Source organism: Myxocyprinus asiaticus, chromosome 32, assembly GCF_019703515.2.
Source record: "Myxocyprinus asiaticus isolate MX2 ecotype Aquarium Trade chromosome 32, UBuf_Myxa_2, whole genome shotgun sequence".
In the NCBI taxonomy this organism is placed as follows: Eukaryota; Metazoa; Chordata; class Actinopteri; order Cypriniformes; family Catostomidae; genus Myxocyprinus; species Myxocyprinus asiaticus.
This window is the reverse complement of record NC_059375.1, coordinates 12,513,179-12,536,782: the sequence shown is the minus strand read 5'-3', so window position 1 is coordinate 12,536,782 and position 23,604 is coordinate 12,513,179. Positions and strand designations below refer to the sequence as shown.

Sequence of the window (23,604 nt, the reverse complement as noted above, 5' to 3'; positions counted from 1 at the left end):
GAAAGAATTTATTGGTGTTCTGAAATTTTAGCGTGCAGCATCTTAAGTGGTTCATGACTTACAGGAAAATGTGTACTGGCCTACTTTTTAGTAGAGACATTATAGGCAGTCTACAGAATAATAGTAGTGGTTTGTGGTTAAAACAGTTTGAAACGAACTCAAAGACAGCTGTTTGATATTCAAGGGTATAGCTTTTCAACACTTTATATGTTCTTCGTGTTGTTGTTTGAGTAGTTTTTACAAAAATAGAGCCACAATGGTTTTTAATTATAATAACTCTTTTCTTTTGAGTTTTCGTGTTAATCATCTTAAATAAATGTATAAAATTTTTACTTTTTGTTCAGTCAGGGTTCCCACACTTTTTTAAAAGTGAATTTCCATGAGTTTTCCATGATGACTGGATTTGGATTCTTAAAAATAATTGATTGCACTCAAAAAAGCAACTTATAGCCAATTATTTATTTTATAACTAAGTATACTAGAAAAAAATTATATTCACCATAGAAATATATTTTACTTTTTAAGAATGTATTAACTTAATAATCCCTTTTGTTCTCAAAAAATTGCTACAAACATACAAGTCTTGGTATAAGGCCAAATGCAACTTGTATTGCATAAAATATGGCTCACTCTCTTTTCAGTTATGAACTGTATATACTGTACATTCATAAACTGAGAGCAAGAAGTGAAAAGAGAGTGAGTCATATTTATGCAATACAAGTTGTATTTGGCCTTATACCAAGCCTTGCAAGTATATACAGGTCGGGGCTAGTTGTCACACTGGGAAGTTGTCACAAGGGCTATATCTCAGCAACTATAATATTTGGAGCCTAAAAAGTCCAATGGACCCTTTTCACAGACCTGTTATGATGTGTTTCCGCCTTCTTTAATGATGTAAATGTAGCAATGTTTTTTATATTTCCAATTTAAAATATATTTAGTGTAAATTTATAACATTATACTTTATATTATATTACCATGGAATAAGTAAAAGTAAAAAAATAAAAAAAAATCAGTTACCATACCTGCAATGAGGCTTCTAACGCAGCTGATGGAGTGACAGACAATTTGGCCTATTTCTCTCTTCTTACTGATGTTATCCAGCACTCTATATTTTTATCTTCTTTTGCAAAGCTGTGAAAGCGTAATGGTTGATTTTTTTTTCTTTTGTTGTTGGAGCAAATAGGTAAGCAAAAATTAAATTTGCTGTGGTCTCTCATTCACCCCCATTCAAGTTGACCCTGCTATGCGTCTACTTCCACTCTGAAAACCATAACATCATAAACAGCCTCACTGGAGACACGGCAGACCCACAGGCAACCCTCCAGCTGCCCATTCACCATGTGTCTGTAAATTATCTTATCTATAAATTACTCTTATTACTTTGTATTTATTTTAAGATGTGGGCTTTCATCTTTCGAATCTTACTTTATTTATTAACTGTTAATTTATGTATCTATTTATTAACTTATATTTGCTTCAGAATCAGAGCTGTTCAAAAGGTTTATTTTATATGTTAAAATAAAAATAGAGAAGTAAAATGAGACTTCAATATCTTTTAAATAATTGTATTTAATTTTTTAAATAAAAATTATTTTCTGTAGAAATTCTGCAAAACACAAACGAAGATTTTTAGAAGAATATCTCAGCTCTGAAGGTCCAAGTGAATGGTGACCAAAACTATGAAGGTCCAAAAAGCACATAAAGGCAGCATTAAAGTAATTTATATGACTCCATAATCCATGACTTCTGAAGCGATCCAGTCACTCTGGGTGAGAACAGATCAAAATGTAACTCCTTTTTCAATATAAATCTTGCCATTGCAGATTCTAGGCACGATCATGATTTCAAGCTCGATTACACTTCCTAGTGCTTGATGCATGTGCGGAGCGCTAGATGGCGCTAGAAAGTGTAATCTGGTTTGAAATCATGATTGCCAAGGAGACTGCTGATGTGAAAATTTATATTGAAAAAGGAGTTATATTTTGGTCTGTTCTCACTCAAAACTGATTGGATCACCTTAGAAAACATGGATTAAACCACTGTGTAATGTGTGTAATTTCTGCGCCACTATAGCACCACCAAACAGCATTGCAAAAATAAACATTGTTTTCAAAACTGTTTTATGAAAGCGCCCCCGTCTGCCATCGATCAAACAAACAGATAGTTCCACCCCAACTGAAGCCCCATACACACATGCAGCGACTTCCAGTGACAAAGCGACCTCATCTCATTTATTGTCAATGAGAGTTGGCGAATTCCGGCAACACGAGCGACAGTGACATCTGGTTGAGAAAAGTTGAACTTGATGTAAATGTGGTGCGACTTTCGGGAGCAACAGCCAATAGGAGTGAAGACAGTGTCAGTGGAGCTTACGTCATCCGTCTCCTTTGAGATAATCGAGTGAAGGCAAGACAGAGGAGAAGTTTCTGTGAGCGATTTCACTATTCTATATGACTTGCCTGTAACCACATACATACATGGATATAATAAAAATTGATGTGTGTAAAAGAAACTGTCGGGAGTATGAGTGAGTTTGATTCGTATATTGATAGGTCGTTCATCTTATTAATGATATGATGCAATGAGCACTACTGCAGTTCATATAAAAAACACTCTCCGCTGCAGAATGTGCATTTTTAGGGACAAGAAAACTAATTCCTTGTCAAATTAGAATGAAATCGTAGTTTTACTAGCAAAATGCCTAATCTGTGATCATATTTTCAAATGACATGGCCAGACGTGCAGTCCACCAATAACGTTAGAGTGACAACAGAAGGAACGCCCATTAGCGACATCACAGTACAGAGACTATCGACATCAAGCGGTAAAGTCGCTGCATGTGTGTATAGGGCTTCGCGCCACTGGTCGAGTCAGTGTTATTGCCTCTCTTGAAACAGGTTGCTTAAAACGAACAGGGGAATTTTTATAGCGCCACAGAGACACAGTGTTTGCCGTTTTCAAGAAAATTAACCTATGAACTGCTTCTTTATAATTATCTCTTAATTTTAAGCTGGAATAGGAGAAAGTATTTTAAGAACGAAAAAGTTACATACTTCGTATTACTCGAGTTTTGTTCAAGGTATTACCATTAACAATGATGTTTGTGATGTTTTTTCACTCTAAATTAGATTCACCGTCATTCAGCTTGACTTGCTGGCCAAGACATAATCACTTTTTAGTACAGAGGAGCTTGTCAACAGGATGCGAATGGCAGGTGTAAATGCAGGATTTTTGTAACACACTTGATTAGACTCAACTCTCAGGTGTAGAACCTCCAAAAGAGACCCTGTTGTTTGAGCACTTATTGTGATTTATGTCTGTGTGCGTCAGTTTGTGGATGCAGAGGGGACAGGGAACGCTGATGGGAGATTATTCTCATGTGAATTGCTGTGTATATCTTTTCAAACATTTCCCTATCTTTAACAGGCACATCCTGTTGTTGATTGCCAACCAATGCCACTGGGGGCAGTGTGTATTTGTATGTGTATGTATTGTATGCATGTTTGTGAGTAATTTTTTGTGTTTTGCCTACTATGCACTGGTGTGTATCCTGTCAGGAAACACATTGACTCAAATACATGACAGATTCACAAACTCCCGCTACCATTATACTCAAACAAACACACACACACACACACAAACACACACACACACACTAAGAGAGCTTCACACATAGTAAAGTTGCCTTTTAGTTAAATCCTTGTTAATGTTGTATAATGTTCTTTCTCAACTCTCTTTCTCAACAACCTCCTCCCCTACTACACACATTTTAACACGTTTATTTTTATTGCATTGCTATAAATTACCTGCTCACAGTCTGTGCTAAACTTGAGACAGAGGAATGATTTACGTGACAAGCCATTCATTGAAACCCATCTTTTGATATACCCACACAGATTCATGGCAGCCAATAAACAAGCCAAGTTTGAGTTTGTATACCAGTGTCTGGTCTCATTATTATCTGCACACTCACAACACAAACTGAAAGCAAAGGACAGCGCCGGTTACAGCAATATATCCACAAATCTGACATACTCCGTCATTTGTGTCAGGTGTAGATTTTGTAGAAAATCAATTTTAATCTCAAATAATGTCACTTTAATCACGAAATTCAAACAATAAATGTTGTTTTGATGCTCTTTAATGCTGTGACAGATAGCGGTATCTGCCAATTCAGATGAGAGGGGCACAACGCATTCGCTCTCCAACTTAAAGCACGAAAAAATAAAACACGAATATCAGAGGGTATGGCATTTTATGGAGTTTTGTGTTCCTTGCCACAGTTGCCTTTGACTTGCTCACTGGGGTGCTAAACACAAATAATATATATAGATAGATAGATAGATACACACACACACCACTCACAGGTGAAGCGAATAACGAATAATAATCTTCTAAAAAGGCCCCATGTCAAGGTCTGTGTAGATTAGATGGTAAGCAAACAGTCAGTTTTTATAGTCAACGTGTTGAATGCAGGACAAATGTGCTGGAGTAAAGACCTGAGCGACTTTGACAAGGGCCAAATTGTAATGGCCAGATGACTGGGTCAGAGCATCTCTTACACGGCAAGGCTGGTGGGGTGCTCCCGGTCAGCAGTGGTGAGTACATACCGACAGTGGTCCAAGGAGGGACAAACCACAAACTGGCGACAGAGTGTTGGGCGCCCATGGCTCATCGACGCGAGGGCAACGAAGGCTATAGCGCTGGGAAACCCTGGGTCCGGCCATTCATGTGGATGTCAATTTGACACGTGCCACCTACCTAAACATCACTGCAGACCAGGTACAACCCTTCATGGCAATGGTATTCCCTGATGGCATTGGCTTCTTTCAGCAGGATAATGCACCCTGACACACTGCACACATTGTTCTGGAATGGTTTAAGGAACATGATGAAGATTTAATTGTGTTGCCCTGGCCTCCATATTCCCAAGATCTCAATCCGATTGAGCATCTGTGGGATGTGCTGGACCAACAAGTCCGATCCATGGCGGCTCCACCTCACAACTTACAGGACTTCAAGGATCTGCTGCTAATGTCTTGGTGCCAAGACATTATATATATATAATATACGCAATTTTTAAGGCATAATCTACAATTACGTTTTTCATTGTAAACGTCCCAAGTCCACAACTTAAAGCATCAAGTCTTAAACAAGTTATTAGTGCTCTTTACCCAAATTAGTGTCCAAATGTTAATTACTATAGTAATTACACCCTCCACAGTATCTGCAAGTTTTAGTACAATGTGTAGACTTTTCAGACAGCCCCTTACCCACCGTGGGCAAAAATGTCCTACTTAATGTTAAATTAATGGTCTGGAACCATTTCGCCATGACACCATTTGACCAGCTCAAATATGGGACAAATCACATCCTGTATTGATTCGATACAGGACGCATCATTTCATCTTAAAATACGGGACGATCCCATATTTTAAGGGACGGATGGCAACCCTAAATTTGTTGGTCCACAGTGCATCTTTTAGCTGGTTTCAGCTATGAGGCATCCAAAATAAGTCACTCCAAAACTGCTAGCTAACCCAGCTAACACGATACGTTGAATGCTACTGAACCATAACTGACGTGTAACAGCTAACAATCTCAACTTATCTCTGTCTGTGGGTTTTCAGACAAAATTGGACATTTGTGTCATCCTTGAATGTGCAGTCTTCAAACTTGGTCTTACTCTTGTAGAAGTTTATTGGTTGGTTGTTTGATTGGTTGAATGTGGAACGTGGAAATTCAGATTTAAAAATCAAATGAACTGTATATTGGGGAAATGAATTGTTGATTTGCTCTGATCTTGGGTTTTAGAAGGTATAAAGTCTTTCCAAGTCAGAGGGCTCGAGTCCAAGTCAAGACGCAAGTCATTGTTGTCAAAATCTAAGTCGAGTCAAAAGTCTTCTTTGATTATGACGTGTTGAGTTGCAAATAATAAAATTTGCAACTCGAGTCCACAACCCTGGTTGTTACAGTTCTTGTTACTTCTGTAAAATCACAGTAAATTAATTTGGAATCTCCTTAAATTTATCTGAAGAAAATATCTGCCACAAAAGCTTAGTTCCTTATTTTAGTTTGCTAAAACAACACCAAATCATTTAATTCTGGTGAATTTGAGAGACGCATTTTTTAATTTTCACATTAACAGTATGTGTAGCAATACTGTAACTATGGGCTACAAAGCATTTTTAAACTTCACATGACACAGTAGCCTACTAGTTTAAGTTTTCTTAAAGTTACCTTTCAAATAAATAGACTTTTCAACTGTATGTAAATACCCACTTAATTAAATTTGTTCTCAAGGATTCCGTTCCTATTTTACTGAGTGAAAAAATGGCCCAAATGATTCCATGTTTGAGGGAGCTGTCTGAACGATCCAGACTGAACTGTGAATCGATTCAGACTGTTTTGAAAATCCATTTGATCAACTGACTGAAAAAAACCAACTCAAAAGAATGAATCGTTCTTGAATCGGGCTTCACTATTTCTGATTCTAAACAGCCGGCAGGAATACCGTTTCCCACACATCATAATTGCTGAAATATTGTCAGGGCAAATGTTTCTTAGGTCAGATCAGTGATCACCAAGGAGCACCCTATCATGGGTTTAAAATAGTAACCTAGCTTAAACTTGACAGAGGATGAGGAGTTCACTCATTAGTTTGGAGAAAATGCAAACAAGAAGCAAAGCATTGATTGATTGTCTGTGGTTGGATGAATTCTCTGAGAATAAATTGCGCCAACTGAAAGAGGCTTATATTTGCACACACTGTTTGCTTAAGATCTATATGATCTTGAAAAGCAGTCTGATTTGAATCAAATTCCAGATTGGGTACCAGCATTTCATGATGATACTGAATCTGAAGATGAAATATGAATAATGTGTGTTTCTTTTAAAAGCTTGCTATTTCTTACAAACAAAAAACAGCTATTCAGCTCTAGATGTGATATTACTATGACGATTATGCTATAAATCAAAATTATCAAATTTTCTAATCATTAGTATGAGCATATAATGCTCACAGGAGGGACTGTAATAGAAATGTTAATATTATATACTAAGTAATATGTAATCACAATCATACATTAAGTCTTAAGTGAATATACTGTGTGTTCTCTGTGTTTCTCTCTATGTGCATGACTAAACTCACTCCCTGCACCTGTGGAGATAAGAGTGGCCTCGCACCCCCGCCTCCGGGTGAGGAGGCTAGAGTCACAAAGGTGGGGGTGGCTAACCCCAGAGAAAAACAAATTATTACTGTACGTCAGTCTGTTATCAGGAATGCTGAATGATGAAATCCAGCTGCCTCCTAGGGCCCATATAAGCTAGAGAATTTGGAGGCTCATTGCTCTCCACCAGTCGTAGTTAGAGTCTCCGTATGGTTTTGAGTCCACCTTGCAAGTGTGTTCATTAAATACTTATAAGAAAGGCACCTCAGTCTTAGTGCCTTATTCGTGCAGATTACGCAGTGGAGCAAACACGGCGACAAAGTCTGCGCTTTCGGTGCTAATTGTGTCTGCTTAATATTACTGGTGATTGGTTAATAAAAAGCAGGTTTTTTGGTGTACCAGTAGTCAGGGTGGCCCCACTCTCACTTCAAATGAACTGCCACTTTGAGGCTATTGTGCACCACTGCACCATCAACTGGCTCTCTGGTTATTAAAGGGTCAGTGAAAAGAGATGAAGTGGAAAGACATTAAAGGATTAGAACATAACTAATGCACTGCAGGATTACAGATGCAAAAGGGGTAGGGACAGAGGTAGAGATAAACAGAGAAAGGGAAAGAGGCAGATAAAAACAGAGATACAGAGTAAAAGGCCTGGTGTTTGGAAGAGATTGTGAATCACATATTCACAAGTTTCTAGTTTGTAATTGAAATTCTTTAAAGATCAACGGTACAATTTGTCAAAGGCTCCAGCACATTGGATCCTACATGGCGCACTCAGGTGGAGGCAATCTCGCAGGTAAGAGGATTAACTCTTTGGAACCATTAACTTACCTGTACGACTGTCTTTTGTCTGTGGAACACAAAAAGAGATGTTAGGCAGTATGTTCTTTTCAGTCACCATTCACTTTTTACTGCATATTTGGGGCTGTAATTTAGAATTTTCGTTTTTGAGTGAACTATCCATTTAAGAAACTGAATAAGCACAGATCAGGATATTTTAGTTGGAAAAGATGTAAATAATAAAATGCCTTTATATGGGAGCTTAAATGGTGGTATGGCATTACATGATCATATTTAGTTCTTTTTTTTTTTTAATGTAAATTAGAGAGATAGTAGCCTCTCTAGTAGTTTACATGTTTGTTTTTGCATAGTTGTTTTTGTTGGTTGATTCATTATTTGTGCTTTTATTTGTGTTTTTGTGCAGCAATGAATGTAGAGAGGATTATCCAATGCATCAGAGAGGGCGATCACAAAGGACTGAAGGCAGAGCTACTGCAATTTAATAGAGAGGTACTAACAATTAACTAAAGATGATGATTTTATTCAGTCCAATGCCTTTGTATTAAGACCTTGCAGAAACATATTACTCAAAATTCACATTTCATTAAATGGCACCGTTCTAATTCTAAAATGACTCTCTTTCACCTAGTATGCACAGTGCTTCTTCTATGATATGGAGGAGAAGGAGAGACGAAAAGTAAGAAATATACTGCTGCACATACACAGGAAGAACTTCCTGCAAGTCCTCAGGAGTTCACTAATACTGCAGTGGACTTGATCCCTCGCTCATTAATATTTACAATATAAGCTCTTAATTCCTTACTTCAAACTGCCTAGCCCAATAGCTCAGTAAACACTCACACCCTGTCTACAACAGACACGAGCGGTGCATCATGTCGTGTCAAAAGCAAATTGCTCCCATTATAATCAGTATGCTGTCTACACTGGAAAACAAAACATAAGTCATCCTAGATCAATATAATTTGTTATGGTTTATGATTTTTACATTTCTCTATTCTTTGGCTGCTTGTTCAAAATGACTAGAGGCAGGAGCTGGAAGAGGTAAGATTTTCTTTTTTGAAGACTACATTCTTAAATTTCCTCAAGGTAACCAATGCCGTAAAAGGATTCTGACAGTTGTTAAAGGTGAAGTGTGTAATTTCTGCACTGTAGCAGCACCAAAATGAATTTTATAGTTTTCTAAAATGTATCATTCCACTCCAAATTCTTATTATTGAACATCAGTGATTATGTTTACATGGACACCAAAAAGCGGTTTATTGCGAGAAAGCAGCGTTACTGTTTATATGCATTGTATTAGCGCCGTATTCTTTACTCCTGTATACATGCAGCTCGGTCGGTAAGCAGCTTTCTCCACAGCAACGTAATTTCCCAATGACGCTTGTGTAAAAACAAACATGGTATCCGAGGAAGCCTTCGCTATTTATTTTCTGTTGCTCCACTTTATTTCCAGATATTCCAGAATTGTTGCTGTGTTTGTAACCTTAACTTTCTATCGCGGCCTGCAGTTACATTGCACTGAATTAGTGGGGTTTCCTTCTTACTTAAAACTCTGGGATTCCCCCAATGTATGAGCACATATACGTGAACGTAAGAGACAGTTGATATTTTACATTGTTGTGTATAAATGGGTATAGTTTATAGTGTGTGTGCTTTTCCCACTGTAGTCCCAGAAATGTTGAATTCTTTCCGATGTGTTTACTTATTGTTGGGCTCCATCCTATGAAGTTTGTTGTCTGGTCTGTTCACGCACATATGCACTCCTCAAAAACCTGTAAGAACGGCGCTTATGTGTTTAGAAGACCACATTAGCCTGCATTATTTTTTTCTTTTTATATATATATATATATATATATATATATATATATATATATATATATATATACATATTTTTTTAATTTTATCCCCTTTTCTCCCAATTTAGAATGCCCATTTCCCACTACTTAGTAGGTCCTCGTGGTGGCGTCAGTTACCTCAATCCGGGTCGCGGAGGACGCGCATCTTATCATGTGGCTCGTTGTGCATGACACAGCACGGGAGGCTCATGTACTCTCCGCGATCCACGCACAACTTACCACGCGCCCCATTGAGAGCGAGAACCCCTAATCGCTACAACGAGGAGGTTACCACATGTGACTCTACCCTCCCTAGCAACCGGGCCAATTTGGTTGCTTAGGAGACCTGGCTGGAGTCACTCAGCATGCCCTGGATTCAGACTTGTGACTCCAGGGGTGGTAGTCAACGTCAATACTCGCTGAGCTACCCAGGCCCCCATTAGGCCGCATTCTTGAGGAGAAACCTGGATATGTTAAACCGCTTTCTCCTAATCCCTTAAGAGGCATAAGGAAATCTGCATTCTTGTTAACATGACTATACAGAATGCTGATTTCTGCTAAAACCCTGGAATAAACTGTTTTCTTGAGTGGTCAGTGTCTCTGCTTTAATAAAAACACCCATTACCTCTGTAAAATCACTGTAATGTATGGCTTCAAGTGCTGCCGTTGGAGGTTGATCAATGATTTGAAAGCAAATAACTTAACGTTCGGTCTTTTCATCACACAAAGTGATTGTATAGCTTCAGAAGACTGAGAATACAGTGAACAAGGTCTATCTGTTTTTTAAAATTATTTATTTATTTTTTATTTGTCCTTGACAACCCAGAGTCAATATTCATTTTAATTAAATGGCAAACAGCTGTGTGAAGATTTGTAAAAAAAAATTCCTTTTGTGTTCCACAGAAGAAAGAAAGTCTTAAAGGTTCGGAGCGACATTAGGGGGAAAAAATAATGACAGAATTTAATTTTTTGGGTGAAAAATTCCTTTAAGAGGCAGTTAAAGAGGTTTTGGAATGCATTAATCACACTGGCATTATGGTGCTTGAACTGAAAATGTTTCACATAATAGTTACATTTATGTTTTTTCGGTTATCCCAGTTCCGAAAGAATAAAGTGCGAGAGTACGTGTCAGATTCTGATTCAGACTACGACGACGAATCTGGTAACCCAGACACGCTTTTAAGACAGGTAACCTTGACTCTAATAAATAAACACATATCTCATGGCTTTGTTTCATTCACATGCTTCTCTCTTTCTTGCCCTCAGGCTCTGGCTACAGGTTTGATCAGGTTCCTCCAGACTCAACCACAAGGGTGTGTACTGAGAGTATGTCTGCGATCCTTACGTATTCTCTCTAGGGACAAAAAGGTTTTGGGACCTCTAATCACAGACAGAGCGGTCCTCACTCTTGCCAAACTGGGTGGCATCAGCAATGCACCCATTCCTGGAGATGACCTTGATAATGATGTTGACTCCTATAGTGATGTCATTGTAGCTATTTCTGAAATCCAGTCAAGTCGGCCAAATGATGATGATGACAGTGGTGGTGATGAAGATGATGGTTCTGGTGCTGTAACCAGTGAGCTCCAGAGTTATGCAAACGATGCAAGTGATTGGCTTGGAGAGCGCAAGGCAAGCACATTTTCTAACATAAGCCTTGGAGCTCCTCGGAGGAGGAGCAGTGTTTTCAAAGCTCTCACACCTGGTAAAAGGGACAGTAGAGGAAGTGTGGGTGGAGGGGAGGAAGAGGAGGAGGAGAATGGTGGAAAAGATGATGAAGAAGTAAGCAGGAAGGAGGTCATGAAAATCCTCTGTAACATTGTTTACAATAGTGCTTGGGCACAGGAGAGAGCCAGCGAACTTAGGTATGAGCCATTTTCTTTTAAAATTCCATAGATAAAGCTAATTCTTAATGCTTAAAGGTGCACTTAGTCATTTTTCCCTCATGTTACACAATAAAATAAATAGTTGAGACAAGAAGGACAGCGTGGCCTGATCAGCTGATCAGCGGGAGAGGGAGATAAGGGGCGGCCGGGGGCGCCGGTTCGAGAGAGAGAGACGCACGTGGCCATGCTGCACGTTTGTTTATGTTGGTTTTAATTTTACCATTAAACTTTATGCTTACTGTTCAGCCGGTTCCCGCCTCCTCCTTGCCTGTCTTTTACCTGTTACGGGGGGTGCCAAAACCTGGGAGGGAGGAGGGATGCGCTGTCGCGAAGTCGTCGCCGCTGCCATCCGCCAGGGGAGCAGCCACGGCCATCTGCTTGGGGACAGAGGGGTTGCTGCCGGCCGCCGACAGCCGGAGGAACCGCAGCCGTCTGCTGAGAAGGGGAGGAGCGGTTCCATCCGCCAGGGGCCGGAGGAGTGGTTGAGGACCGGGCGACAGCGTGTCCGGGAGCTGGCGAGAAAGTTCTTCTCTCCTCTCTCTCTCTCTCTCTCTCTGTGCATCTCCGCTCGCCCTTTCCCTCTCCCCACGCCTCCCCTCATCTCTCCTCCCAGGTTCACAGGAGGTGGGGTGGGCCACCGGCTGACAGAACGGCCGGAAGGGCAGGGATGGGGGGGAGTTAGTCAGACCGGTGGCACCCTGGCCTGAATCGGGAGGGGGAGGAGTGTGACGAGGAGGAGGGTGTGGCCGGGCCGTGCACTGAATCGGGAGAGCGAGATAAGGGGCAGCCAGGGGCACAGGTTTGAGAGAGAGAGAGACGCACGCGGCTGCATTGCATGTGTGTCTGTTTGTTTATGTTGTGTTTTATCATTAAAAGTTTATGTTCCTTTCCCATCTTTTACCTGTTACAATAGTACTTTAGAAAAATATGTTTAAAAGCATGCACACTCACATGAGATGAAAACTTAACTCATGTTAGTGGCCTAAAAAATGTTTTAGTCCACATTGAGTGGGTCGGCTAATGGGGTTCCATATGTTGAGATCACATGACAAGCCAAATACTACTCCCTTTTTGGAGTGAGTAGACTGCAACAGTCTGGTTCCAGAAGGAAAAATCCCATTAATCTTTTTCAACAGGGGATTGACTTTAAACAATTACATAAAAATCTTTAAAGGCAGAGCTACTGTGAGCTCAGAAGTTATTAATTGATGGTATATGCTCCTGTAAAAGCCACTAGTCCATGTTAATTCAACTTCCTTTTTAAAAAAAACATTTGTTTACTAGCAGAATTCCAGGTGTAGAACTACACTACCCATTATCCCAAAGTGAAAGATCCACCAATCAGAGAACTGTGGCCAACAAAGCGCGCCAAAAGAGCTCTGCAGTGTCTCGCCTCTATGACACACTGTGAATGACACAAGTCTCCTAACACTCTCAAAATACTTACATATTGGTGTATATCTGAATATTTTGCAATAAACTTAAAATTACATTGTTTCTATATTTGTAATCAACAACTTTAAATCAATAGTTTTATATATTTTTATTGTTGTTAATTTGATTGTCATTCACAATGCTTCATTCCCTCATTAAAGACTTTAGGTCACAGTCTTGTCTAGTACCTTTGTCTTTTTGTCCCTTTTTTTTTTTTTTAAATCAAAGCTTGTAATCTAGTTGTCCACATCGGAGTTGGCTTAGTGGCTTAGAATTCTTTCATGAAGGATTTTATTAAATGCCTATGGAAAAAAACACTTCTGGAACCAAGACAGCTGAAAAAGTGGGTGGGAACCATTGCACTCTATTATCTTCTACTATTATCTTTTCACTCAAAGATACTTTCACTTGCGGAATAAATGAATCATGGCTGACTGCGAATAGCACACCTGTACAATGGCATCGCTAACCAAAAACTATTGCTTTTGCATTATGCTGCATTTACACTAAATGTGAATATAAGTTCAAGGCAGCTGCCTTATCGGCCAGCACATTATAAACAAAAAATACTGAGTGCACCTTTAAAACGTCACAGATAAAGCTTTCCTATATTCTTAATGCATATCTGTGTCACCTGCTTTCTTTTCTCTGCACTCTTTTCTTCAGTCTACTAAGTGGTCTGACCGAAAAACTGAACGAGGAGTTTGAAACGGCATCTTCTCCTTGTGGCCAATTTTATGAACTTCGGTTCATGTTTTTACTGACAGCACTGAGACCTGAACTCAGAGCACAACTCAAACAAGTATCTCTATTTCTTCTGCTTTTCCTTTCTTCTTTTTCCTTTAACATCACACAATCCATATATTTACCTACGTATATTTTGGTCAGGTTGATTAATAGGCTGACTTTTGGCCATTTTCCAAAATCTAACCAAAACCAAAGTATTTGTTTTGTGGGGATATTGAGTAAATACTGTAAAAGAAATAACTGTAAAATAATGTTAAATAACTGTTCATTTACATTCAGCAATTTTCTGTTAATCATTTTTAGTATTGTATCATATTTGATATTGTATTTAGTAGTTGACCAATAGGGGTTTTTCAACAACCGATACCAATTGTCTAAACTAGAGAGCAGGGTTGCCAATGGTCAGTATATATGTATGTAAAACAATTTAATCATAGCAAATGAGACATATACAACATTACTGAAATGAAATACTTATGCACAATATTTCCTTAAAATCCACACAACAGAAAATATGCATAATCCATTAACAAGACTGTCAGTAGATTTCGGAAGCAAGAACAAGCAGGTCTATTACTTTACATATACTGTATATTGTCAACACATTAGCTATTACACATTAGCCATAACCCTGCTCTATCTTCACTAGGACTTATAAAAACTACCACTAGATATTTTCCCTCTTTTCATCATTTGTAGGAGGGAGGAGTGTCTCTGTTGACCACAGTGCTGGAACGATGTTTATCAGTACAGTGGAAGGAACAGTATGAGGTTGTGCTGGATCCTACAGTGCCACTTACAAGTGTTGAAGACTCAAAGAAAGCTCAAGAGGCCCTCAAGATCCTTTTTAATATCACACACTGCACACACTCTCAAAAACCTGAGGAGGTGGGTGTATATGCAAACATAAACAGTTACACACATACACTTCCCTTGAAAATACAGTGTCAGTATCTAGGTACAGCGATTAGTACTACTTGGTGATACCATGGTACTTTGAAAAATTGCATAGTACTGAATGATTACCACATTCATGTACCGTGGTATTTTCATAGTATACCAGGGTCCTTCACAGAATACCATGGTACTACCATAGTGCATGTCCAAAAAACCATGGTAAGACCATAGGAAATATAAAATCCAGTGTACTAAGCTTCAGTATGTGTCTATCAGGGAGATGCTTCTCTCTATCGCCACCTGGCAGCAGTTTTGCATCACTGCCTGATGGTGACCTGTGAGGAGGAGGAAGCTTCCGATGAGCTCAAGGGGTTCGTGTTAAAAATATTTAGGCTCAGCTATTTTTAAAGGAGTTAAATGCAACTTAATCTCTATCAACAGGATCTGTGACATGCTGTTGATTATCACAAAAAAGAAATTTGTTTTGTTCCCCAATTTCAAATGAAAAAATATATACATCACAGTTTCGAAATTATAGCCATAATACTTTAAGATTATACTGTATCAGTTAGAATAAGACTAATTTGACAGAACTGCTTTCCAACCTTGTTCAATTCAAACTGATCTCACGGTGAATTCTGTGACAGTAAGTTAAAATGTATTCAAATGAAATTGGTCTTTGCTTACCAATATTCAAACCACCGCCCCCAGTGGCTGAAGTTGGAAGTGTTGAGTGTGTAGTGTGAGCTCCCAGGTGAAACGTCCACAGATTGAAGTTGTTTTTTAGGTGTGAATGATGCAATACAGTCAACAGGAATGCATATTTTATTTAACATACGTCCTAACACAAACCCCAACCCTAAACCTAACCGTCAATGAAGTAAAAATTTTATCTAACGGGGAAAATCCAACCTCCAAATCACGCTCATCATTGATTATCTGAACACGATTACATCCTGGTTTCCATGTGGTCATGTTGGTTGAACTATTAACCAATCTTTCGGCAACTGTCATGGCCATTTAAACCCACTAAAACATGGAAGCTTTTGCTTGATGCAAAGTGTACCAGAAAGTGAAATCATGTAACACTCCCATAACCAGAAGTTCATCCACCTAGAATAGTAGTCCCGTATTAGCAAAGACATCTCGTATTTTGGCAGAAATTTAGACGTCCTGTACGGGATGTCTATTGTCACATTTTTTAGCAACGAGATGCTCGAGGGGGACCCCCATCCCATACAGAAGTGCTCGAAATTCTCAAGCATCCCGTATTCGCTTGATGAAAAGTTGGCAACCCTAATTTAGACAGATTTACAGATCAAATAATAACAATTCATGTATCGATTGTGCTTTAATTAAAATATAAAAAAATTTAGTTTGTTTCTATAAACTGAGGGACATGTCAAAATATTTTCTGTGGTGGTAATCAGCAGCATGCCACAGTTGCTGTAGACAGACTTAAAGTTTTACTGAACTCAGAACATTCCTTTAAAATAGGACAGATTATACCATATGACCTCAACTCAAATTTTATTTAAAATTCAAATTAATATTGCATGATATTCTTTGGTGCATATTGCCAAAGCATTGTAGAAGGCAAAGAAAAATAAATAATTATTCTCTCTCAACCCTCTATTTCAGACATGCAGCTAATATGCTGTCTGCTCTTCCACTGAGTTGTCTAGATGTTCTTGTGTCGGTGCCTCCAGGTCCACACTCACAGCAGATGAATGGAGTCAACATGGACTGTGTGCACAACTTGCTCATGTACATGGAGAGAAAACTGGAGCAGGTATATGAGAGACAGAGACAATGAAACCAGTAAAGAAGCGAAGGGAGAAACAAAACAATATAAACAATACATATTTAAATCTAACCCAGCCAGAACCCATTCTCAAAAAGTATTTTGCAGGATATTGCATGTGATTTGTGACAGTGGCTTTTCTAACACGGTAGCATTTCACACATAGGGTGAGAAGGTCAAAGAAAGACTGACCCCCGTGCTAAATTTGCTGACAGAATGCTCCAGAGCTCACAGAGAAACAAGGCGCTACCTTAGACAACAGGTATGATTTCTTTTATAGATTTTTTACACATATTGTAGATAGGCTCACACAGAATCTGTGCACACAGAACTCAGTAGAAAGCGATGCAGGTTTCTGCAAATAAATATGAAATATTATTATTAAATATGTACTATTAATATTACTATAAATTACTACATTTTTAATACTACTCTATGATATTTTTGCTTATTTGGTTATGGTTTCAGCTACCAATAACGTATAGTACTCTCAGCTCCATTTAACACATTTAACCATGTTTCAATCCATTTTGTGGAAATGTAGAGTCTGCAGATTCCTTTTGAGCCTGCACATACTGTAGTACAACATACATATTTAGCCATTTTTTCTTTTAGGGGTAAAGGAGGCAACTTGATGACATAGTGTTATGAAATAATCAGGTGGTAATCAACCAAAAAATTGCACCTGCTGATAGCAACATTTATTTGCACATGCTGTCTGTATAGGTTTAGTTTCCAGTACAATAAAATAAATATGCTAATTAGTTAACGGCGCAAACGCAGCCAGAAAATAAGTGCTGAACACAATTTGCATGGTGCAATGATAGGTTGTGGAGGATGCATAAAAAATATAAACAAACAATACTTTCAAATAAAATTATGCTTACCACCTGCTTTCTGTGGGCAGGGAATAGCGTAATAGTGTGACGTTAATAGATCTGTTCAGGTTGTAGTCCAGAAACCCATAACAATATAAATTACACACTTTCATACCTTAAACTTCAATTTTGAAACAGTATTGAATTACATACTTTTTTGGGGGAAAAACACACGACGGCTTCAAAATTCACATTTGAGGTATGAAAGTGTGTAATTTATATTGTAGAACAAAAGGTCCACTTATCATCGAGTAATGTTTAACTAATTTTACTCATAAGTTAAAAAAACAAAAACAAAACATTATAAAAATCCATAGGAAAATCTCAAGGGAACCCATGGCGAATTAGACTTATGGGTTCGCCTACAAATTTACGTCACAGCTGAACAGCTCTATTGCGGTATGTAAATAGTTTTATGATTCAGCTTGATCGATCCACCATTTTCCTTAACGTGGAAGCCTCCCTTACAAAATATCTAAACTAGCTGCAAACGTGCAGCAAATTTGCCACTCGTTATTTTTTTTACATGTACAGTAAATGAGCTTTTGATTTACTGCAAATGTTTGTCAGAAGTTTGCAGCTCTTTGGCTGTAGCGGTGAACCTCCGGTAACAACGAACGATTTGCCGCAAGTTTGCCGCAAAGCTCATTTGCATGTTAAAATGATCAGTGGCAAATTTGCAGCAAGTTTGCAATGAACTTTTCGTAAGGGCTGTTTTCCTTCTCTGGTCTTCAGTGTTTTTACTCGCAACGGCGTATGTTTTGTGGATAATATGATGATGAGAATATTACATTTGTAAAAATACACAAAAAAAAAAAATGAAAAAAAAAAGCATGTGGCTCAATATTGCGATACTTGTCTGTCTTTTGCGAGTAGCAATGACCATCTTTTGATAGTGCCTCACCCGTCAAAGTTGGAGTGGCTAGATGAAATGAGGCAATCGCACGAGGTTAGATACGTTGATATTATTAACTACTTGGAGTTGTTAAGACAGCCTTTAACTGCACAAGTTTGGCTTAAATTAATTTTTACTCCAACTAACACTTAAAATAGTTGTTCTCCATCTGGATCACTAGTTTGGGTAGTTTTTACATTGTTTCTAATGGCAATCAGAACCAGAAAACATGTCCAGTGGCAATCAGAGTCTTCAGTCATTGATTACCAGAAAAATAGTTGATAATAAGCCTTATTTACATCGAAAGAAAGCGTGTTTGTGTTAAAATGAATGACAACGACTTAATTCAAACACGGTGCAATGCTGCTTCAGCGCATCTGGTTAAAGGAATAGTTCAACCAAAAATGAACATTCTCTAATGATTTACTCACCTTTAAGACATCCCAGATGTGTATGTCTTTCCTTCTTCAGCAGAACCGAAATGAAGATTTTTTATAAGCCCATTTTAGCTCTGTTTGTCCATACAATGCAAGTGAATGGGTGCCATCAGGCAGCTGACTATTTGACGGTCCAAAAGGCATATTTGGGCAGCATAAAAGTAATCCACATGACTCCAGTTGATCAATGAATGTATTCTGAAGCAAATAGATAGGTTTGTGTAAAAAATTAATTGATAATAAAATTTTATTAACTTTTTAAAAAAACGTCCTGCTAGCAGTCGACGCATCTCGGAGTTGTCGTATGATGTAAGCGTGATTGCGTGTTCACGTGACAAGTTGGAACGAACGTCATGCGAGAGCTAGGTCATTTCAAACAGCATTCCAGTGCTGGCCGTAAAAACGTTTTAGTTATCGATTTGTTTCTTACACAAACCTATCAATTTGCTTCAGAAGACATTAATTGATCGACTGGAGTCATGTGGATTACTTTTATGTTGCCTAAATATGACTTTTGGACCGTCAAACAGCCAGCAGCCTGATGGCACCCATTCACTTGCATTGCATGGACATACAGAGCTGAAATGCTTATAAAAATCTTCATTTGGTTTCTGCTGAAGAAGGAAAGACATACACATCTGGGATGGCTTAAAGGTGAGTAAATCATAAGAGAATTTTCAATTTTGGGTGAACTATTCCTTTAAACTGTTTTGTGGGTGGTTTGTAAATAAGACATACTAAACGAAAAGTGTTACAACTGTTCTGTGAATTAGAACCACATTGTCTTAAAAACTACATTTTTTATGTTTTGTATTGAATTGTGTGTGTTTTTATCACGTGAAGATTCTGCCTCCATTGAGAGATGCCCGTACTAGACCTGAAGAGGGCAGCACGATGAGGAATCGTCTGGTTAGACTGATGACCCACCTGGACACTGAGCTCAAGCACTGCGCTGCTCATCTGCTTTTCGTGCTGTGCAAAGAGAATGGTACAGATGGCAAAACTGCACAGATACCACTTGATTTATTAGTGGTGTTTGCCAAGGCATAAGTGGTGTTTGCTCATACTTAGGCTTAGGGATTGGAATAAACAGCTAATCCTAAATATAAATTCTGCCTATGACTCATCCATTTAAGATATCTCAAATCGTGTGGCTTGTTGAATTGAGGTGTGTGCTATTACATTTCTAAGCAGTCAGCAGTCTTACAATTTCCACCTGGCAGATACAGTTGACATCAGAAGTTTACATACACCTTAGACAAATACATTTAAACTCAGTTTTTGACAATTCCTGACATTTAATTGTAGAAAACATTCCCTGTCTTATGTCAGTTAGGAACACTATTTTAAGACTGTGAAATGTCACAATAATAGTAGAGAGAATTATTTATTTCAGCTTTTATTTCTTTCATCACATTCCCAGTGGGTCAGAAGTTTACATACACTTTGTTAGTATTTGGTAGCATTGTCTTTAAATTGTTTAACTTGGGTCAAATTTTTTGGGTAGCCTTCCACAAGCTTCTCACAATAAGTTGCTGGAATTTTGGCCCATTCCTCCAGACAGAACTGGTGTAACTGAATCAGGTTTGTAGGCCTCCTTACCGCACACGCTTTTTCAGTTCTGCCCACAAATTTTCTATCGGACTGAGGTCAGGGCTTTGTGATGGTTACTCCAATACCTTGGCTTTGTTGTCCTTAAGCCATTTTGCCACAACTTTGGAGGTATGCTTGGGGTCATTGTCCATTTGGAAGACCCATTTGCGACCAAGCTTTAACTTCCTGGCTGATGTCTTGAGATGTTGCTTCAATATATCCACATAATTTTCTATCCTCATGATGCCATCTATATGGTGAATTGCACCAGTCCCTCCTGCAGCAAAACACCCCCACAACAGGATACTGCCACCCCCATACTTCACGGTTGGGATGGTGTTCTTCAGCTTGCAAGCCTTACCTTTTTTCCTCCAAACATAACAATGGTCATTATAGCCAAACAGTTCAATATTTGTTTCATTAGACCAGAGGACATTTCTCCAAAAAGTAAGATCTTTGTCCCCATGTGCACTTGCAAACTGTAGTCTGGCTTTTTTATGGTGGTTTTGGAGCAGTGGCTTCTTTCTTGCTGAGCAGCCTTTCAGGTTATTTCGATATAGGACTCCAAAGGTCCTTTGCTGTTGTTTTGGGATTGATTTGCATTTTTCAAACCAAACTATGTTCATCTCTAGGAGACAGAATGCGTCTCCTTCCTGAGCGGTATGATGGCTGTGTGGTCCCATGGTGTATATACTTGCGTACTATTGTTTGTACAGATGAACGTGGTACCTTCAGGCATTTGGAAATTACTTCCAAGTATGAACCAGACTTGTGGAGGTCCACAGTTTTTTTTTTTTTCTGAGGTCTTGGCTGATTTCTTTAGATTTCTGATGTCAAGCAAAGAGGCACCGAGTTTGAAGGTAGGCCTTAAAATACATCCACATGTACACCTCCAATTCAGTACACCTCCAATCAGAAGCTAATTGGCTAATTGTCTAAAGGCTTGACATCATTTTCTGGAATTTTCCAAGCTGCTTGAAGGCTCAGTTAACTTGTGTATGTAAACTTCTGACCCACTGGAATTGTGATATAGTCAATTAAAAGTGAAACAATCAGTCTGTAAACAATTGTTGGAAAAATTACTTGTGTCATGTACAAAGTAGATGTCCTAAACGATTTGCCAAAACTAAACGACTTAGCAATGCACTGGCAACCACCCACAACACCCTAGATTGCCTTGTATTTATTGCTCACTATTTTATTTCTCGGTTGTTCCAGTGAGACGTTTTGTGAAGTACGCTGGCTATGGGAATGCTGCTGGGCTGTTGGCCACTAGAGGCCTTATGGGAGGTCAAAGGTCCCAGAACACGTCATCAGGCACACAGTATTCCACTGACTCAGACTCCGACACTGAGGAGTATCGGCAGATTAAAAACCAGGTGAACCCAGTGACAGGACAAGTGGAAGAGGAGCAGCCTAACCCAACAGAGGGGATGACAGAGGAAGAGAAAGAGGAAGAGGCTCACCACCTCATCAGGCTGATTAACAAGCTCTCAAAGTGAGCAACATAAACGCAATGAGACTCACAGACCCTATTTACACCTGGAATTAAGATATTTCTCAGATGATCCACTAAAAACAGGTGTTCATGGGGTTTCGAACATTTTGTTATCAGATCACTCAAAAACACATTCGTATGTGTTCAGAAATGCATGTAAACTTTCAATTTGTAATGTAAATGCTAATCCGTCTTTACGCATCGTGGATAACAACAAATGACTGCCTACTCACCTAATAATCGCCCATTGCATTAAAAAAGGGGTTTTAAACTTTGCCAGTTATGTGCGGCTTTAAAAGAAAATAACCAAATAACTAATATATTCTGACTCTAACCCTCTTGTCCACTTTCTCAACCAGGGACAATGTGATTCAACCAATGGGACTGAACAAAGAGGGTCAGCTGGTGCCACTGTCTGTGCTCAGGGACCTCTCAATGGAAGAGAAGGATTCTGAGGAAGAAAACGATGACCTGGAGAATGTCGAGTAGAATCAGCAAAGATGTGATGATCAAAACTGACAGGATCAACATACATGTTTTTAAACAAGAATATAAAGTCTACAGTGTTTATCTATCTATCTAAGTATATTTAACCCTTTCAGATCCCAACTATGTTCCAGGGACGAAAAAATATGGCTATGCTTTATTTCTACTCTAAATGTAACCATAAAATAAATCTAAAAATTCTTTGTGATTTGTGTGGCACCAAATGACAAAAACCTTTAAATGACACCAGAGAAAAGCGTGTGTCTGAAAGGGTTAATTACCCATATACTGTATTGTAAGTATTTGATTAGTCCACAATTTAAATAAAACTATAGCATTTGTAATGAAGAAACTATTAACCTAAACACATTTAGAAATTTAAATTACAAATTTAACAGTAGTAAAAATCAAAAGTTTAGTTTTAGATTTGCTCTAATAGATTTACTGTAATGAATCTGTAAAATTTCATAATAACAGTTAGTGTTACTACAGTAAGAAATATAACTTTTAGTAAGGGTGACGATGTGTAGTTTGAAAAGTCCTGTAAATCAAGCATAGTGATAGTTCAGGCAGACCACGAAAGGTACAGGCCACCGATACACCATCTCCAATCCCAGTTATTTATCCATCAAGGGCAGTCTATAAATATTCTTCACAGCTTCTCTTCAGCCTAACCAAGCACTCGCCGCCAAACCCACCTCCACCCCAAATCCTCCTTCCTCATTTAGTCCATCGTCCAGCTGGTTTAGTCATAGCCGGACTTGTTGTTCTTGTGCACCCTCCTGTCCTGTGCTTTGTGTTGCATATTCAGAAGACATGCCCAGGCCCAACATCACTCCCCCACCCCCATATCAGAACCATACCACCAAATTATTTTAATCAACATTCAATAAACTGTTTTTTTGTCGAAGTGTTCTTGGCTGATTTGATTCTGATGCATGGCATCTCCACTTTCCTTGTCAGTGATGTTTATAACGTCAAGGCTGTCTAGCCCTTTGAGATATTCAACTTCCTCTAAAGTGCTGTAATGTAGAGCAATCTGTGTAGAATTCAAATGGGTTGCACAAGTTTTCTGCTCTGTGCTATCCTATCTCTAGAGCACGCTGTGTGCTGCGGTGGTTCGAACAAAACCATGCTACACTCGCCCCGCGCAGATGCATGTGTCAGGTGAGAAGCATATTTAGTGCTTATAAAGCGCTGAACAAGAGATGAATATAATAAAATTTGTTTGAGCGACCCGA

General features: G+C 38.8%; 1 protein-coding gene across 1 annotated transcript; it reads left to right on the top strand.

Moving 5' to 3' along the window:
- The first annotated feature begins 7,538 nt into the window (after positions 1–7,538).
- Positions 7,539–23,581, top strand: LOC127423259 (synembryn-A-like). Its single transcript, XM_051667414.1, has 14 exons — positions 7,539–7,968; positions 8,377–8,462; positions 8,602–8,649; positions 8,997–9,014; positions 10,907–10,996; positions 11,075–11,673; positions 13,795–13,930; positions 14,575–14,763; positions 15,049–15,143; positions 16,414–16,564; positions 16,743–16,838; positions 19,630–19,774; positions 21,598–21,877; positions 22,237–23,581. Exons 1-14 carry the CDS (start codon positions 7,938–7,940, stop codon positions 22,364–22,366), a joined length of 2,094 nt encoding a protein of 697 aa, XP_051523374.1. The 5' UTR covers positions 7,539–7,937; the 3' UTR covers positions 22,367–23,581.
- Positions 23,582–23,604: the final 23 nt, after the last annotated feature.

Excerpts from the sequence above, each read along its gene's own strand:
- LOC127423259 (XM_051667414.1), top strand. The coding sequence starts at position 7,938 with ATGGCGCACTCAGGTGGAGGCAATCTCGCAG. Across the intron at positions 10,997-11,074 it reads CAGACACGCTTTTAAGACAG|GCTCTGGCTACAGGTTTGAT; the intron begins GTAACCTTGACT and ends TCTTGCCCTCAG. Across the intron at positions 19,775-21,597 it reads CGTGCTGTGCAAAGAGAATG|TGAGACGTTTTGTGAAGTAC; the intron begins GTACAGATGGCA and ends CGGTTGTTCCAG.